This window comes from Narcine bancroftii, chromosome 6 (assembly GCF_036971445.1).
Source record: "Narcine bancroftii isolate sNarBan1 chromosome 6, sNarBan1.hap1, whole genome shotgun sequence".
NCBI lineage: Eukaryota > Metazoa > Chordata > Chondrichthyes > Torpediniformes > Narcinidae > Narcine > Narcine bancroftii.
In genome coordinates, this window is record NC_091474.1 from 31,072,444 (window position 1) to 31,093,082 (window position 20,639).

At 41.9% G+C, this 20,639-nt stretch overlaps 1 protein-coding gene and 1 long non-coding RNA gene across 10 annotated transcripts in view; one reads left to right on the forward strand and one right to left on the reverse strand.

Moving 5' to 3' along the window:
* The window catches only part of bcas1 (brain enriched myelin associated protein 1), a 129,422-nt gene that overhangs the window by 71,200 nt on the left and 37,583 nt on the right, over positions 1–20,639 (forward strand). For all 5 annotated transcript variants that reach the window (XM_069884600.1, XM_069884596.1, XM_069884597.1 and 2 more), the window contains 2 exons: positions 13,448–13,609; positions 17,051–17,113. In XM_069884600.1, coding sequence (XP_069740701.1) covers positions 13,448–13,609; positions 17,051–17,113 — 225 coding nt within the window. The remainder of the gene's footprint in view (positions 1–13,447; positions 13,610–17,050; positions 17,114–20,639) is intronic.
* LOC138735926 (uncharacterized) overlaps positions 1–20,639 on the reverse strand; it is a 196,388-nt gene that overhangs the window by 23,140 nt on the left and 152,609 nt on the right. The window lies entirely within an intron of this gene.

Here is a 20,639-nt window from a genome sequence, read left to right on the forward strand (position 1 = left end):
CATCCAGCCAGCTTGCTCTCCACAGTACACCAGTAGAAGTTTAGGAGAGACTTCGATGACATACTGAATCTCCTCAGATACCTCACAAAGTATAGCTGCTGGTGAGCTTCCTTTATGACTTCTGAGCCAAACCAAGCCACTGTGGTCATTTGACCAGGAAGCCAGTTATAAATTAGTCAGGCATCCAATGGCATCATATCATACTAAGTACAGGAATAGGCTTTTAGTGGTAACCTTAAATATGTTCACCTTAGAGGTTGAAATGCCTTGACCAATGAAGATAACCATGTAAACCATGTAAACCACTTTTATGGAAACATGCATTCCCTCCTTGCTCCCTGTGCAATCAAACATTCACCCCATCACCTCACCACCACCATTACCAAATCACTTGTGTGACAGCCAAGCCCTGCTGAGTGACCCTAACATTCACCAACCGCAATAAGGGCAAATGGAATTAGTGTAGATGGCCAATAAGATCAGCCATGGAATATGCTCAGAGATGAAAATGCATCAACTAGGAAAAGAATGGAGGTCGGGCTGTAGAGTTTGCAGCCTCAATCCAACTAGGGTTTCCAGGATAGGACAAGGGCTTTAGAGAGTCAGGTGCCTGGAGATTCAGAAGTGCTGAAATATCACACACTCTGAGAGTCATGAAATTATTGAGTGGTGGGGGTGGCGGATGTGGGCTGAAAGAAGATAAGCAAATATTCTGTATTGATTATGAAAATACAGTTGGTCTGGGAATGGTTTAACTCAAGCCTGCCGTCCAAGATCACTAATAATGCTCCATTAAGGTGCTGCACAGGGAATGATGGTTGCTTGTGTGTGGCTCATATGGAAATGACCTTAATTGTGCAAAGGGGGGGTTGTGTCAGGAAGCACTCAGTCAATCTTCTCGAGAAAAGCAAAACGTGCCAGAAATGGTTGATATTGGTTAAGTAAACGGAAATAAAAGAGAAAGCTTTACACGTTAGAAAGCTGAAAGAATCATAGAAAATGGTCAGATCACACAGCAGGAGTGGCGTCATCTGTGGAGAGAGAGAAACCAAATTTCTTGTTTTAAGCCAAAGGCCCCTTCATTAGAATGAGTTAATTTTGATTTGCTGAAATGCTTAGCGTGATGCATTACAGTTCTGCCCAGAAATTGCAACCAAATTAGCACAGTCAAGTGCTGCTACAGTAGATGTTAGTGGGATGTGCTTGCCAATTCAATTCAAGAGTGTTCTATAATTTCTGCAGTTTCAAGTGAGTTATAATTTGCTTCCTGGAATTGTAATTGAATTAAAGAATGGAAGGAAGAGGAATAACTGCATTTAAAGTTTCTTCTATGATTTATGTAGGCTGCTGGATGCTGTAAAGTTCAACACAGTTGAAATATTGATCCTGAAGTAAACAAATGTAGCAACTCATTTGCATGACATGCTTTTGATCTGATTGACTGAAGAATAGTTGGCCAGACATGAGGAATACGCCCTTTGTTTTATGATGGGTCTTGTATTCTTTGATATCCACCTAAACAAGGAAACTATTTAATATCTCATCTGAAAACAGATACTTCCCTCCCCATCAATGCAGCAGCCTGCCGGTATGTGTTCAAGTCATGGCTTGAAGGTTGAAAACACATTGTACTGATTTAAGATATTTAGAAAACATAACAAAAGAGTATTGTATCTTGGCATCTCACCAAAGTTTCAGAAAATAATGCCCATGTTATTAGAACATAGAACAATACAGCAGAGTACAGGCCCTTCAGCTCACGATGTTGTGCCAACCTAGATAAACCTACTCCACAACAATCTAATTTAATACACAGAAGTGCTGGAGAAACTCAGCAGATCATGCAGTGTTCCTTATGTAGCAAAGATATATAACCAAAGTTTCAGGCCTGAGCCCTTCATCAAGGCCTGTGCAAAAAGCAGACAGGGGTCTGAATAAAATGGTGTAGAGAGGGGCAGGGGGAGGAGCACAAGCCAACAGGCAAGAGGTTGTAGGTGGATATGCGTGATTAAAAAAAAGCTGGGAAATGATAGAGGAAGGGAATAACTCTGAATAGAGAAAAAAAAGGGTCGGGGAGATGGAGGAAAGGAGACAAGGGAGTGGGAAGAGAGGAAGACAGGAGGGGCCTAACAGGTGTCCTTAGTTTGGCAGTGCATGAGGCATTAGTGTGGAATAGGGTTTGAAATTATGAAGGTTGGCCATTGGGTGGTCCCAATGGCCAGCAGACCGAGTGAAGGTGCTCAATGAAGTGATCTCTCAGATTGCATCCAGTCTCTCTGATGTAAAGGAGATCACAAGTCCAGATGGAGTAGATGACCCCTGCAGGTTCATAAGTGAAGTGTTGCGTCACTTGGAAAGATTGTTTGGGGCCCCAAATGGTGGTGAGGTTTGAGTGCAAGCATTAGCTGCGGACACAAGGGTAGGTATTTCTCCGTGGATTGTCATCTTGTTGCGGTGGAGAAACTTGTGAGGTCTTCTGATCCCAAGAGTGATGCCGTTTGGAGTGATTTTCCTGGTGGGGTCACCCATGGCAGTAAGGTCGAGGGTGAGGCCTTGACAAAGAAACAATTGTTAACAGTGGAATAAGCGGATGAAGTTACTCTGAACTCGATGGATGTGAAAGCAGCAACAAATCCATCAGCTCCAATCGTCATGGTTTTCATTGCCATTGGAACTAGTTGGTTGATTTGTGAAGTATTGTGTGCTTCTTGGAGGGCAACATCAAGTACACGTTAAACAAATACACGCACAGGCTTCTTCGCTCTGTGGATCAACCCGAGGGATAGCCACGAGGTACCAAGGGAGCAATTAATGGGAAGGGATGAGTGGATAAGGGAGTCAAGGAGAGATCAGTCCCTGTGGAAAGTGTAGAGTGGAGGAGAGGGGAAGAAGTGTCTCGTGGTGGGTTCACATTGTAGGTGATGGAAATTGTGGAGGATAATATGTTGGATGTGGAGGCTGGGGATGGTAGGTGAGGACAAGGGGAATCTTTAGGCCCTTTCAAACTGCCATGTAAAATGGGGTTAACAGGGCAATTTGCACTAATCAACTCAGTCAGAACCCAACTGGGTCCCTGACCTACCTCAGAGGTGGTCAGGGAATCCAGTAAAACTTATCTGGGCATCCTGTTCTGGCGATTTGAAAGCGGAAATTGCCGACCTGGTTACTCTGGTGACGTCAGCGCTTGCATGCTGGCATCACAGGGAAACCCCTGGCTGAGGTGCCGCTGCCGCTGAGGGAGAGAGAGGGGGGGCCATGATTGGGGGGAGAGAAGTCACTGCCGCAGGAGAGAGAGGTCGCAGCCACGGTGGGAGAGGTCGCTTCTGTGAGAGGGAGATGGTGGGGGTGGCGATTGACGGGGAGGGTGACTGACTGGGGGGGGTGTGGCAATTGACAATGGGGGCTGCAATTGACGGCAGGGGTAGAAACTGATGGCCGGTGGGAGGGGGAGACTGACTGCCAATAGATCCCATTACCGTGTCATCGCAGGGATGAGATCTCCTGGGTTGGTGATTTAATGAGTCCAACCCCCTGCCCTGTAATCACACTCGGGTCCCAGGAGGGCTACCCAGGTGCTACAATTTGAAAGGGGCTCTTGTCTTATGTTAGATAGGCGTGGATGCAAGAAAAATAGAGGTTATGGGCATGAGATTGGGAAGGATTAGATTGCTGTGGAATCAAACAAGAGGATGCACAGGAATAATGATTGTAACTTAATGCACAAAAGCAATGGAGAAACTCAGCTGGTCATGCAGTGTTCTTTATGTAGCAAAGATATATAATCAATGTATCGGGCCTGAGCCCTTCATCAAAGTATGAGCAAAAAGCAGGTGAATAAAATCATGGGGGAAGATGCAGGGGGCAGAGCACATGCCTGCAGGCAAAAATTTATCTGTCAGTTGGAGAAATAATAGCTAATATTCTATCTGGGCACTCTCCAATCAGATGGCATTAACATCAACTTCTCCATTTTCCATTAGGCCCCACCCCACCTCTCTCTCTCTCTCTCTCTCTCTCTCTCTCTCTCTCTCTCTCTCTTTCTCCCTATCTCTCTGTCTGCCTGCAGTTCCCCACCCTCTTCCCACTCCATTCAGAGTTGCCCTCTCCCACGATCCCCTTAATTTTTTTTCTCTCCCCCTCCCACACTTATCCACCTATGACTTCATGCCTGTTGGTCTGTGCTCCTCCGCCTGCCCCTTTTCCCCTCTTCTCTCCTCTCCCTCTCTTTTTATTAAGGCACCTGCCTGCTGCTTGCTCATACCTTGATGAAGGGCTCAGGCCCGAAATGCTGGTTACCCTTTGCTTCCAGTGGATGCTGCATAACCTGGTGTGTTTCTCCAGCACTTTAGTGCATTTTACTACAGCTGCAGCATCTGCAAACTTTCTTGTTGAATGCCTATTGAAGATTCTTTTCAATGTCCCTACTATACCAGCCTCCACCACCAACACCAACAATGTATTCCAGAAATCCACCACTCTTTGTGTAAAAAAAAATGTACATCTGACATCTTAGCTTTTCTCCCCTCACCTTAAACAGATGCTCTCTGGTATATGCTATTGTCATCGAGGGAAGAGGGATCCTGGTGGTCCACCTTATCTAGCCCCTCATATATACCTATATTAGAATAATATTCATGGAGGAAAAGATAAACGCTTAAATTGGCAAACTCAAAATGTGAAATTTAAGATGCCACCTCAAAAATCAGACTTTAAATTCTGTGAAACCAAGCAAAGACAGGACGATTATTTTGTGGAGCATCTGCCCTCTGTCCACAGTGGCCATCTTGATCTTTTGCTTGAACATCAGTTTAACTCTCCTTCTCACTTCCACACTGTTCTTCACTGCTCCAGAAGAGACCAAACACTAATTGGCAGACCAACATCTCACATTCCATTTGGGTAGATATAAACATTGGATTTTCCCAATTGCACGTTTCCCCTAGCCCCAGTGCTCTCCTCCCACATAGACTCACCTGTTTACTAATTTTTATGTTTTTTTATTCATCCATCCTATGCCGTCTCCCCAGATTTTTCGATGTGCCCATCACTCTTTCCCATCTTCTTCCACTTATTACCTTCCACCAGCCTCTACCACACACACACACACACACACACACACACACACACCCTATGCATTGGTAATTTCTCTCTCAGTCCTGATGCAAAGTCTTGACCTAAATCATCAACTTGGACCTTTTGCCACCACAGATGTTGATCACTGAGTTATTGCAGTGTTTTATTTTTTTGTTCCAGATGCCAGCATCTCTAGACATTCAGTGTAGTTTGATGACCTATCATTGGAATTGAAATTGTTCTATCAAATAACTATTTGTCTTGACCAGCCTTGTTCATGGTGGGACATACAGCAGTTAGTTCTGTGATATAGTTCTATTAGTAATGTCTTGAAGATTAAGTTTGCAGCTTTGCATTGCTCAGCCCTTAATCAATCTACTCTGGAGCTCCATTGTAATAAGTAAGACCCCATTAAAATGGACAACCAGGTCTAATTTAAACTGAGGGAGCGAATTCTGCAGCTGTCACCCTTTGCTTTGAGATATGAAGTAAACTGATAGTATTTCAGACAACTGGACCAAGAGCTAATTGCTTGCGTTTGTACAGCTAATGATCAGCAAGGATATTTGTTGTTCAGCAGACTGTGTCCATGTTTTCTTTTAATTACCTGCATTACCTATTGGACAAAATTCACAAATTCTGGAAACCAACAGACCTGCTGTAAAGAAAGCCAGCAAGTGCACAGCTCTCAGAATGAATAAATAGCACAGATCGCTGAGTCTTGACATTTCTTGTCCATCAAGGTGTTTCACTGATATCTGTACACTCAGAAAAAGTATGGCTTAATTACATGCAAGATCATGTAGGGATTTAGTATTTTTTGTTTGTCATGTTGGTGCCAAAACTTTCCAAACTATTCAACATATATTAATAATGTTCCAAAGGCAACATTACCTGCACACAATTAATTTGCACAATGGCAAGACTATCTTGGGAAATTTTATACAAGTGGCAACATGAAGAGAATTCCATACCAATTGTAGCTCAAGCATTTCTTATTAAGAACCATTAGGGAGAGAGGCTATCAAAACTGTAACCATTTGCAACAAAGTAATAATTTTAAAAGGTCAGACCAATTTAAGAAATTATGGAAAACATCAATAAATAAAAATTAGGAAGAAGGTGAGAAATATTGTGCTGAATTTTGAAATGCTTTGTAGGATAAATTGCCAATAGGTTCAGTGAGAAAAACTGTGTGTTAATCCTAGCACGGGCATTCTCCATTATACTGTGAGTTCTTTTCAAAACATCTGCTGGTGTGGACACAAGCACCTCATTATCCTGAGCTAGCAGCTAGTATTTCAGTAACAATAAATGCGTCATTTTAATAAGACTTTGCTGTTCACTCTGAGTTCAACACTGCATCAATTTACAGTTTATTTTCCAAAGGCCATAAAACAATAATAGTATTTTTCAGCTTTCTCCTGAGTAATTTGTTTTTCTTCTTTGAGTAGAACTAAACGTATTCTGTTTGAATTCCTCCTGGCTCATGAACACTTAGGTCATTGATATTTAAACGATGCCTCTTTATGACCACGTGCAAAATATGATTGTTTATATAATGTACAACAGGAGGGCACCAACATTCTCTGTGTAGACTCCTTTATTGCAAAATGTTTGACAGTGCCTGATGTGCATTCTTTTGATTCCCCAGAGTTATTTTCTACCACCAACTTATTCTTCTGTAATGTAAATTTGTATTGCTTGCAACGGAGCTCTCTCATGCTTTTGTAACGAGACATGGTTTGGGACAAGTCAACCTCACTAATTAATGAGATTCTTGTTAATTTTATGTTTAAATTTACAAAACAGTTATTAATACAATACTAAAATAACATGGAGCTATTGCTTTGTAGCCTGGAGTGAGTATGAAACTGGGGAATCAGAGTTCAAATATGATTTGATGATAATTCATTCCTTATTTGGTGTGATTAAAATAGAAAAAGATGTTTGAAAGTTTTACAACTGGAGTAAATATTATAACTTTTCCGAATTGTATATTGATTTATTTCTTTCACTAGATTTCCCATTTTGTCTTCTCTTTTGCCAAGCATTTCAAATTTGAGAAAAAGTAAACGTTTCGATTCCAATAATTCCTTGAAGCAACAGTAGGATCTAATACTTCTCTCTCTGTGTCCAACCGCACAGTCTGGTGGGAGCAGAACTGTAACAGCTTGCATTTATATCCAGTCTTTGATGTGCAAAATTGTCCAGATGCAATTCACAGAACTCGAGACAGACATACCAATGCAAAGCTGAAGGTTTGATATTAGGAAGTGTGATGTTTGTTCAGGGATGGATTTTAAGGAGACGCTTTAAAGAACAGGTTTTATGAAAATAATTTCTGTGGAGCGATGTGGGTGGTTGATAGAATAACTACAACGAGGGAGATGAAAAGACAGAGAGATGCAGAAGAGAAGTAAGAATCAGAAGAAGAGATTGGTGAACCGGGACAGTGAAAATGGGATGTGCTTTTATCGGAGAATCACAGAATGGCTACAGCACTATTTGAATCTGCTTCATTCTTCTGTACCCTTCTCATAGCCCTGCAATTCTTTCCTTTGGGATACTTACCCAACTCATTTTACAGTGTTGTGCTGTCTATTTATCTCAATAGTGAACCCCAAACTCTAATCTCACACTGCATATGATTTTTCATCATTGAAGCTTTAGATCTTTCGCTGATCACTTTCACCCTAGTTCTGGATCTTTCTGTCAATCAGGCTAGTTCCTCCTCAACTCCTCTCTCCATTATTTTTTACGTTTCAAACACCTCCATCTGATCCCTTCACAAACTGCTTTGGTCATAAGAGAATGACCCTAGCTTCTACACTTAACTAAATTCCTCCATTCCTGGTAGACCTTTGGTAAGTATTAACTGCTCCCTCTCGATGGTCAGCAGCACAGATATGTGTTTTTGTGGCCATAAGCAAGATTCCAGGATCTTGTATTGCCTCCCTGGTGCCAAGGTCCAATGTCTCTGAGCTGGTATAGGACATTCTGAGAGAGGAAGGAGAGCAGACAGAGGACGTGGTCCACGTTGGTGCCAATGACAAAGGTAGAAAGGGAGTTCTAGTCCTGCAGAATGAGTTCAGGGAGCAAAGTAACAAGTTAAAAAGCAGGAATTTGATGGTCGTAATCTCAGGATTACCACCGGTGCCAGATGCTAGTGAGAAAGATAGGGCGTGGCTAAGGAGCTGGTACAGGAAGGGAAGGATTCGAATCATTGGGCTCTTTTCCAAGGAAGATGGAACAGGTGACATCAGAATTGGAGGGGTTCAATATCCTTTGGTGGAGGGTCACAACTGCTACCTGGGATGTTTTAAACCTGAGTGGCAGGGGTGGGAACCTGAACAGCAGGGCAGCAAGAGGAGGGTTGAGAGGATGTCACATGCTGGGGAAAGCAAACAAGCCTTAGAAGAAGGATAGGAAGGGACAAGTGAATGGTCACAGCAAGGTCTCATTATTTTGATGAGAGGAGTATTGTGGGTAAAGTAGATGAATTTAGGGACTGGATTAGTACTTGGAATTATTATGATGCTGTGGTCATTATGGAAATATGACTGCAAGAGTGACAGATAGGCAGCTCAATGTTCCTAGGTTTTTCTGTTTTAGACAGGATAGAGTAGGAGATAAAAGAGGTGGAGGCATAGCATTGCTTATCAGGGAGAGTTTAACGGCTCCTTTCTGAGAGGACCAAATGGTTGGCTCAAACACTGAGATTGAGATCAGAAGTAAGAAAGGTGTAATCACTTTGACAGGGAAATACTAGAGGCCTTCCCATAGTTGCCAAGAGATGGAGGAATATATATTTATTTTAATTTGATTTTAATTTTTTAATTTGGTGATACAACATAGCAAGAGGACCTTCTAACCCATGAACCTATTCTGCTCAAATTCAATTAACCTAGAAACCCTGTATAATTTAGATCGAGTTAACCCCTTCAGACTCCTACTCTCAATGATCTTAAATGTAAGAACACTGGAGAAGAAAATGGATTACATCTGAGCAGAAAAAACTGCAGGGCTGCTCTGCTTTGGTGATTACAAAAAAGTGGCTCCAGGACTCCATTCCAGACTCAGCAAGAAGGCCTTATCTCCTTCAGGGCACACAGAGACACTGCTGCTGTTGGCAAGACTCGAGTAGGGGGACTGTGCATTTACATCAGTGAGAACAAATGTCTCTGTGGAAAAGACCTGCTCAGCAGAGATAGAATACCTGCTGGAGAAATGCAAACCCTTCTATCTCCCCAGGGAATTCTTTGCAATGCTGAAATCTGTAGTTTACGTTTTACCTTCAGCAAAAGGGGGTGAAGCCATGATTGTACCTGGTGACTTCAACTACACAAACCTGAAAACAGTCTTACCATGGATGCTACAGCATCTCAACTTCATCACCAGAGGAGAGAACACCCTGGATCGGCTGCCAAATGCCCCACCTTGGATATCCGTCCTGTTAACCCTGGCATAGAGATCAAAGGCACAACGAACAAAGCCAGTTCTCAGGGAGAACAGGACGTGGTTGGTGGGGCAAAGAGGGAACTGTTTCAGGGAGTTGACCACCTCCATTGTCATGTAAACATCGAAGAGTACTTGAGCTCAGTGACTGGCTACATCAACAAGTGCATTGAGGACGTTACCAAGATCAAATGCTTCACAACCAGTGCTAACCAGAAACCATGGTTGAGTGCAGAGGTCTGAGCACTTCTCAAAGCACATGATGCTGCCATCAGAACAGGAGAAAAGATGACATGAAGATCATACAGTCCAGAAGGCAAAGCCTGGGTATGCACAGAGGATCCACAAACAGCTTTGTGACACCAGCATCACGAGGCGCATGCAGCAAGCAATTAAGACCATAATGGAACACAATACAACCTTGGATGTTAAAGACAATGACGCCTCCCTTCGGACAGAGTGAACATCTTCTTTGCATGGTTCGATGAGAAGAACTGACTGATGCCGAAGGATGCTCTGTGTCCCCATGATGAATGTGACAAAGTGAAGAGAACCCCTATCCAAGGTGAACCCACACAAGGGACCAGACAACATACACAATTGGGTATAGGAAGACTGCACAGATCAACTGATGAAGGACCTTATGGACATCTTCAACATGCCACTGCAGCAATGCATTCATCCCCATGGGTTTCAAGGCAGCCACCATCATCATGGTACCAAAGAGGTCAACAGCAATGGGCCTCAATGACTCTACTCCAGTGGCACTGACCTCCACCATTCTGAAATGTATCAAGCAGTTGGTGATGGAACATATCAAAGAGCACCTCGCAGAGACACTGGACCCATTTCCATTCACCTATAGATGGAGCCATTCCACTGATGATGCTATAGCCTTGTCCCTCCTCTCCATCCTAACCCACCAGGAGAATGATGCCTCATATGCCAGGTTGTGGTTCATCAACTTCAGCTTGGTATTAATGTGATCATTCAACAGAGGCTGGCAGAGAAGCTGTCCTTGCAAGGGCTCAATATCACTCTATGTAGGACTTGCCTCGGACCTCCACCCACTAAAATGATAAAATGAGAAGAAGACAAAATGACCTGATCCAGTGTGTAAAAGTAGATGACACAATTTTCTTGTTTATTTTCATTGTGTGATGACATTGTTTAATGGTTTTATTGTATTGTATATGTTGAACGTTTGGAGGGGGAGAGAAGGTAGGGGGGGAAAAGGGGAGCAAATGCCACTGTGTATATTTAAGAGGGAAATGTTTGTATGTATTTTGATTGATATGGTTCATAGTGTGAAAAAAAAATATATATCCCTCTCTGTAACTGGATTCTGGACTTCCTAATGGAAAGACTTTAGTCTGTCCGGATCGGCAGCAGAGCTTCATTCACCTAGTGCACCTCAGGCCTGTGTGGTCAGCCCACTCCTGTTCATGCTACTAACCCATGATTGCATCACCAGATCCACCTCCAACAGTGTCATCAAGTTTTCAGATGTAGTCGGCCTCATCAGCAACAACGATGAGTCTCACTATGGAGAAGAGGTGGAAAATCTCCTGATATGGTACAAGAATAACAATCTGAGTCTCAATGTGGACAAGACAAAGGAGATGATTGTTTACTTCAGGAAGACCAAGAATGAACACCCTCCACTACACATCAACAACTCCGTAGTAGAGAGAGCGGAGAGCACCAAGTTCCTTGGAGTTCACTAAACTAATGTCCTATCATGGACCTACAACATCTCCTCACTTGTCAGGAAGGTGAAACAGTAACTGGACTTCCTTAGAAGACTAAAGCAGGCAAAGTTACGAGACCATATGTCAACCTTTTACAGCATTTCTTTCAAGAGCACCCTGACCGGTGCATCACAGTGTGGTATGGTTGCTGCAGAGAAATGGACTGAAGGTCAATCCACAGGACCATATGAGTGGCAAAGAGGATCACTGGAGTCTTCCTCACCCCTCTCCCCCAGGTTGTGATCTATAGGGTTCGTTATCTCGAGGGCACGCAAAATCATTGAAGACCTCGTCCAACCCTCACACAACATCTTTCAGCTGCTCTCATTGAAAAGAGATACAAGAAGAACAGTTCCAGCACCAACAAGCTGAGGAACAGCTTCTTCTCACAGGGAGTGAGATTGCTAAACAACAGAAGGAACTGCTTACACTAACCATCCAAGACTCATCTTTACAAAGCAATATTTATATATATTTATTTGTATATATGAATACTTGTCCTCCATATGTAAATTTTGTCTGTATGTCTCTGCATGTTTTGCACTGAGGACCAGAGAACACTGTTGCATCGGGTTTTAATAGTGCAATCAGATGACAATAAACTTGACTTGGCTTGAGATCTGGGCAGAGAAATTGATGATGGAGTTTAATCCAGACAAGTGTGAGATGTTTAACTTTGGGAGGTCAAGTGCAAGAGAAATGTAGTCAGTTAATGGCTGTATTCTTAAAAGCATTGATGTGCTGAGGGATCTGGTGGGGGGGGGGGGGGTCCAGGTCCAGAGCTCATTGAAAGTGGCCACACAAGTAGATAGGGTGGTAAAGGAGGTATAAGGCATGTTTTGCTTCATTCACCAGGGCATTGAGTATAAATGTAAGGAGGTTATGTGGCAGTTGAGTAAAACTTTGGTTTGGTCACACTTGGAACACTGTGTGCAAGTCTGGTCCCACCATTACAGAAAGGATGTGGAGGCTTTGGAAAGGGTGCTGAGGAGGTTTAGCAAGACGTTTCCTGGTTTAGAGGGTATGAGTTATGGGGAGAGACTGGAAAAATTTGGGTTGATTTCCATGTAGTGAAGGAGGCTGATGGTGACCTGATTAAGATTTATAATATCAGCAGGGGCATTGATAAGGGTGGAGAGTTGGTACCTTTTCCTTCGGGTAAAAAAGGACACATGCTAGAGGACATGTGTTTAAGGTGACGGGGAGGAAATTTAAGGGACATGTGCCACTGATATTTCAGCCGTGGGGGTGTATGGCATGGTTTGCTAGGTATAGTGATGGAAGCAGATATAATGGTAGCATTTAAGAGTCTTCTTGATTGGCACATGAATATGTCTATCAGGTGCAAGTAGCAAAGTTTTGGTTTGATTTGGACATCATATTCAGCAGATGTGGACTGAAGGGCCTGTTCTATGTATATTGTGCTTTGTTTGTTGGAAGTAGTTTAAATTATTTTCTTAAAGTTGAATTTCTATGTGTGAAGGAAACAGACAGTCTGGGAACTAATGCAAACATAATTCATAACTTAGAGAGAATCCCTAAGAAGGTCCCAATTCTTTGTTTATTCACACACAGTTCCTCCCAATGAGATCCATGCTTCCTCTCGCTGCTAACACTGAGAACCCACCAGTGAGCCAAAGTGGCCTCCACACCACCCCAGCTGCCAAAATCATGCCGCCAAATTTCTGCAATCTCTTCACAATCTGATGAAAGTAATCAGACAAATAGAGATCCTGTTAATACCAATTTGTGTTCCAGGGGCCCAAAGCTAAAAAATGCCTTCAAAATTGTTTTCAAAATGTAACATAACCCAAAATTAACTATTCTTTTTTCTGAAGACCATAAATGGACCGATATTCACTTCCACTTGGAATATCTCAGTGTTTTAAATCATATGGGATTAAAAATATTTAACAATGCCTTTGTTATTTTTACGGTAAAAGTAATACATTTTTGAAATATAAAGTCCAACATTTTAAAGAGGCATCGTGACATCATCCGTTGTGTGTTGGCCCGATTTATCCCCAAGTGGAATGCACATTCTCGTAATTATAAAGCCACAGATTGTCTGACTTATCATGGACAACCTCATGGGATTTCTGCTTGCCTCTGATAAATATATTAAGAAGCCGTGTAACACATGTGATCTGGAAACTGTTTTCTAGGAAACTGGTGATGGTAACCAGGATTATATGACATCATCCAATGGTGACAACATACCTCAAAATCCAGCATCTGCCAAATCATCTGAGAAGGATTCTGGGAAGGAAAATAAAGCAGGGACACCTGCAGACGATAATTCTGTCATGAATTTCTTCAAAACACTGGTGAGCAACAATAGCTTGCTCTTTGCAGACTTGGTTTGAATTTGTTTTGTATGTTTGCCTGAATGTGAAGTGACTGCTCATTTCAAGAATCCAGGACACAAAAATACAAGTTTTCAAAGTGAATCATTGAATTGGTTCTTGCAATATTTCTTATAAAAGCAAGCAGATAAATTTGAATAAAATCTTTAGTTGTCATTTGAATCCTCAAGTTACAACAAGAAAGAAAATAAATTATAATAAATAAATATAAATTAAACAATCTTTGTCAAACGCCATCACATTTTACTGTGCAAGCCATACACGACAGAAACATTTGGCCCATCATGTTTATGCTAACCATTTGCCAGGAATTGGCCTATTGCCTTCTGTACCTTCACAATTCAAGCGCTCTGTATTGAATATTGTGGAAACAGCAAAGCATTCCAGATACACAGCATACTTTCTGGACAAAAAAAAAATCTCCTTAAGTACCTTCCGAACTTTTCCTCTCTAGTCTAAACCTATGTCAAATGATTTTTGACTCCTCTGTTATGGGGCAAAGTTTTCTATTGTCTATCTTTTCTATGCCCCTCATGAATTTATCCCCCTCAACCTCCTTCATTCCAAGGAAAACAAACCCAGTTAATCCTCATAAATCCATCTAGTCAATGTCTTAGTGAATTTCCATTGCACCCTTTCCAGGGCAGTTACATCCTTCCTGTGGCGTGGTGACACAGTTCTCCATCTTTGGGTAAACCAACATTTTATAAAGCTGTATTATAACATAGAACATACTACAGGGCCTTTGGCTGTCGATGTTGTCCTGACCCATATATTCCTTAAAAAAAAACTAATTCCTCTTTACCCCATAACCCTCCATTTATTTTTCATCCATGTTCCTGTCTTAAGAATCTCTTAAATGCCCCTAATGTTTCAGCCTCTACCACCATCCTTGGCAAGGCATTCCAGACACCCACAACTCTAAAAAACTTACCCCTGACGTCTCCCCTAAACTTCCCTCCCTTCACTTTGTACATATGATATTCCTGCCCTGGGAAACACATGTCAGCTACCCACCCTATCTATGCCTCTCATAAACTTTTGGACCTCTATTAAGTCTCCTCTCATCCTTCTACACTCCAAAGAGAAAAGTTCCAGCTCTGCTATCCTTGCCTCATAAGACTTGTTTTCCAATCTAGGTAACATCCTGGTAAATCTCCTCGGTACCCTCTCCATAGTTTCCACTTTTCCTATAATAACCTTCCTGTTCTTACATTTTATGCCCTAGTTAATCAAGACCAAGTATTCTGAACACATTTTCCACCTTATCTTATTGAGCGAACTTCCTTAAGAATCCTGGTATCTGTGCACTGATGTCTCTCTGTTCCTTAAATCTTCATACATGCCCACCATTCATTTTTTATGTCCTCATGAATCCTCCCAAAGTGTAGAGGAAGGATTAATCAGAATGTTTTCTTGGGGTGGAATATTTCAGTCATGAGGAGGACGAGAATTGTTTGTTTTCCTCGGAGCAGAAGAGGCTGAGGGAGCTCTATCCTTCAACACCATTCTCGGACGTGGAACCCTGTCAAAGGTTTTACTGAAGTTCACATTGGCTGCAAAAGCCACACTGCCCTCATCACACATTCTGGTACTTCATTTACCGATCATTGTGTATTCTGTTAGGTCAAATGATCAGAAATATGTTCAACTGTTTAGTGCTGCAGGATGAACAATGAATGTGAATACTGAACACTGATTTTTAACTCCTGTGCCTTTATGTCTAGAGCATTTATATTGTATTTTCTGGGATATTTGCTTGTATTTTTCACTTTTGATCTAGTTTTTTTATAAATCATAATATTGCCATGGAATCTCCAAGGAACGATCTTAGCCACCCTCTTTCAAACTCTTCTTTGGGTATTTATTGAGAACTCTTATCTTTGTATTTATGTCCTTCCCCACAAACTTCCTCCAGCCCCATGATGGTCTCCTTACTGTTACCGCTTCTGAAATGCATCCATTTTGCCATAGTCTGGATCCTACATTAACATTTATTTCATTCTTGAAAACATGCTTCTTTGGCAAGATTTGCCCTTTGTCTCAATACAGTTCTTTCAAGTATATTTTGATACATTAAGGGCATTTTATGAAACAATACTGTTATTATTGATCTTTTCCCCAGTACCAACAAGTGAGTTATTACTCAGTCAAAGATTGAGACAGCAGTGTCAACTTCTTGTGTCTAATTCACTTTCCTGATGTTTAGTTAGTTGTTGGGAGTTTGAAGCTATGACTTTCTGTTCATTGCTCAATTCTATAACTTTTTTTTTAACTGAGCATCATGTTTTTTAATATTTTGATGTATTTATTTTTGTGACATTTCACCATCAGGACCATTGACCTGCTGGAAGTGTGCTCGGGCTGTTAACTGCTGGAGAATCTCATCGGGTTGAACAGCCTCTATGAAGGAGAAGGAATTGTTGGCTTCTTGGGTCAAAACCCTGCATCCCTTTCCCCCACAGACCTGCTGAGTTCTTTTTACTCCAGATTCCTGCATTTACAGTCTCTCATGCCTCGTATTATAAGGACATTTGAATTTTTAAAAAAGAAGCAATCTTTCTGCATTAGATCCAGGAAATGTGTTTTCTGTCAATCATTTCTCTGATCTTGTTTCAGATTTTTCATTTCTGAATCTGCATTATCTATCACTGCAAGATTTTAATTATGCAGAACAATGTTATGCCCACATGTGTGCAAGTCTCAAAGGGTTTCATCTTGAATCTGACCAATGAACGTGTAATATCAGTGGGTAAAATAGTCCAGCCATTCAAAGGCATGAGGCAAACAATCACCCTTAGGTACTTTCATCAATCTTCCTCTGTAGGTACTGTACAAGTACACAGTTTTAATCCTTCACGTACAAGTCAGCTGTACCTGGTGATACCTCGAACTTGTGTATTTTTTCCCCACTATTTGGGCAAGAATATTGAGAAGAAAAACGCACACCGGGACATTCTTGAATGCCTTCTCCTACTCAACTCAAGAACATCTGGTGCCATCTGTGTGGGTTTCCTCTGGGTGCTCCGGTTTCCTGCCACCTTCCAAAAACTTATGGGTGGGGTGGTGGGGTTGCAAGTGAATTGGGTGTATTTGGACAATAAGGGCTCATTTTTGGCAGAGATGTGAGAGCAACTGATCTCCTTCCTGGAATTCTTAGAAATGGTCAGAATAGAAATGCAATGAACAGAAAGTCATAGCTTCAAACTCCCAGCAACTAACTAAACATCAGGAAAGTGAATTAGACACAAAAAGTTGCTAACTTTGATAAAATGCCTCAGAAATGCTTTCAAACTGGCTTTAAAATTTATGACAATTAGTATTAATTTTATAGCCCAAATTATTTTCTGTTGAGTTTGTCAGTGTTCAATTGAAAATTACACATTGTGTTTATTATTGTAGGTGACCCCAACAAGACCCTCTTCCAAGGCAGAGTTTGATTCACATCAGGCACCAGATGACAAGGTAATTTTATTTTAATTGTCTCTTCCATCCATTAATGATCTCTTAATACATGCAATCTTCAGCCAAGAGAATGGACTCCGATCTATCTTCCAGGGAAACTGTGTCTTTTAATTGGTATGACAGTATTCCCTGGTAAATTAATTCCCAGTATTATTTTCCTCCTTCTGCGTGGGCCTAAATGCTTGTAGAAACATGATTTAGCTTTCCAGATTGTGCAGGTCACATTGAAATTTTTAATGCAGATTTATTTCCAGTTTTTTGATAGGGAGAATCAGAAAATCATAAATGTTCTGATATATGATGGGTCTATTTAAACAGAGATTATCCCAGAATCACAGTGCGGCTTTCGCGCTAACAGAGGAACCACTGACATGGTCTTTGCCCTCAGACAGCTCCAAGAAAAGTGTAGAGAACAAAACAAAGGACTCTACATCACCTTTGTTGACCTCACCAAAGCCTTCGACACCGTGAGCAGGAAAGGGCTTTGGCAAATACTAGAGCGCATCGGATGTCCCCCAAAGTTCCTCAACATGATTATCCAACTGCACGAAAACCAACAAGGTCGGGTCAGATACAGCAATGAGCTCTCTGAACCCTTCTCCATTAACAATGGCGTGAAGCAAGGCTGTGTTCTCGCACCAACCCTCTTTTCAATCTTCTTCAGCATGATGCTGAACCAAGCCATGAAAGACCCCAACAATGAAGACGCTGTTTACATCCGGTACCGCACGGATGGCAGTCTCTTCAATCTGAGGCGCCTGCAAGCTCACACCAAGACACAAGAGAAACTTGTCCGTGAACTACTCTTTGCAGATGATGCCGCTTTAGTTGCCCATTCAGAGCCAGCTCTTCAGCGCTTGACGTCCTGCTTTGCGGAAACTGCCAAAATGTTTGGCCTGGAAGTCAGCCTGAAGAAAACTGAGGTCCTCCATCAGCCAGCTCCCCACCATGACTACCAGCCCCCCCACATCTCCATCGGGCACACAAAACTCAAAACGGTCAACCAGTTTACCTATCTCGGCTGCACCATTTCATCAGATGCAAGGATCGACAATGAGATAGACAACAGACTCGCCAAGGCAAATAGCGCCTTTGGAAGACTACACAAAAGAGTCTGGAAAAACAACCAACTGAAAAACCTCACAAAGATAAGCGTATACAGAGCCGTTGTCATACCCACACTCCTGTTCGGCTCCGAATCATGGGTCCTCTACCGGCACCACCTACGGCTCCTAGAACGCTTCCACCAGCGTTGTCTCCGCTCCATCCTCAACATCCATTGGAGCGCTCACACCCCTAACGTCGAGGTACTCGAGATGGCAGAGGTCGACAGCATCGAGTCCACGCTGCTGAAGATCCAGCTGCGCTGGATGGGTCACGTCTCCAGAATGGAGGACCATCGCCTTCCCAAGATCGTATTATATGGCGAGCTCTCCACTGGCCACCGTGACAGAGGTGCACCAAAGAAAAGGTACAAGGACTGCCTAAAGAAATCTCTTGGTGCCTGCCACATTGACCACCGCCAGTGGGCTGATAACGCCTCAAACCGTGCATCTTGGCGCCTCACAGTTTGGCGGGCAGCAGCCTCCTTTGAAGAAGACCGCAGAGCCCACCTCACTGACAAAAGGCAAAGGAGGAAAAACCCAACACCCAACCCCAACCAACCAATTTTCCCTTGCAACCGCTGCAATCGTGTCTGCCTGTCCCGCATCAGACTGGTCAGCCACAAACGAGCCTGCAGCTGACGTGGACTTTTTACCCCCTCCATAAATCTTCGTCCGCGAAGCCAAGCCAAAGAATCCAAAATCAGTCACCAAAATATTACTTGGCTGAACAGCATCAACATGAACAAATATTGTTCAACAAAAACAAAAGTTAAGGCAACAAATATGTTTGTTAAAAGTCATGTTGAAGACACAGAATCTAGGAGTTAACTGAAGTTCAAAATGGATTCCTTTCAGAGTTTAAGCTAATTATAGATTCAATAAAATGAAATATCTGTGGAAATTGAGAAACAATGTTCAGATTTTCTGCTTATTTTTAGAGTATTCGTTCAATACATGTGGTCTATTTTTGCACAAATGAACAAAAGAGCTAAAAAAAATGACAGCTTTAAACCTAATGACACGAACATTAGTTTTTCTAATTTTATGTAACCCCCACCTTTAATTGGTTCCACTGTTTCTGTCTTTTCTTTACCTACACCTGATCTTACTTTCCTCTCCAACAAAAGCCTAATAGCCTGAATATACCTGAGATTGTCTGATCTCAGAAGCTAAGCAGGCTCAGGCCTGGTCAGTACTTGGAGAGACCACCGGAACACCATGTTCTGCAGGTTTCTGTGAGGAGCGCTGGAAAAAGTGACGACTCTCTGCCATATGGTAGACAAAAGTTAAAGAATTTCATGTATGTTACATTCTAAATGCAGTATTATGTGACAATAATGGAACCTTTACCTTTACCTCCCTTCCACCCAATGGTCTCTCCCTTTGTCTCCCACCTTTCTTACCTTCTGTTCAATACTCTTTTAGTCCCTCTTCATCTTCTTTCCCCTTTATAAATGAAATAGTCACCCCTTTTGACTTGAGTCTCAATAAAAGGGTCCCAACCTAAAACATAGCCTGACCATTTCTACCCATGGATGTTGCCTGACCTGCTGAGTTGCTCCAACACGTTATTGTTTGCTGAAGATTCCAACATCTGCATTTTTATGTTTCTCAAAAAGAAAATGACAGGGCTAATGCTTGGCCTAATTACAAGTAGGTCAGTTTTCTGACAATTTGTCATTCTACACAACTAAAGGCAACTGACATGTTCAGAATTTAAAAGTCACACATCAGATATATTTAAAGATCATAGAAGAGTGTTTCTACATTGCAATCACATTTTTGTATGTACATTTCCAGTTCACCACAAATAGTCACCACTTTGTCCAGCGCCCCTCACAGAAACCTAGTGTTCCTGGGTGGTCTCCCCCCGCCCCCCCAAGTACTGTCCAGGCCTGAGCTAGCTTAGCTTCTGAGATCAGACAATCTCAGGCATATTCAGGCTATTAGGCTTCTGTTGGAGAGGGAAGTAAGATCAGGAGTAGGTAAAGAAGAGACGGAAACAGTGGAACCAGTTAAAGGTGGAGGTTACCTAAAATTAGAAAATTCAGTGCCATTAGGATTAAAGTTGTCATTTTTTTAGCTCTTTTGTTCATTTATCATCTGCAAAAATAGACTTCATGTGTATTTTATGAATAATTTAAAATACGAGCAGAAAAACTGAGCATTGTATTAGGCTCATGTGAACGGAGACTTAGAAAGAGGTTGCTAAATATAACTCCATCTATGTGTGTCAAACAAATGATTAATGCTAAGAAAAGTTTATTGTTATAGTGTCATCACATTACATGATTACTGCTGTGATTAGGAATAGTGTGTGGACTAAAAGTATCTTAAATAAAGACATAAATTGAGCTCCTTTTACAAATCTTCTGAAGAGTGACACTGTTACAATGAGGAAAGGAAGTTTTGATTTGTCA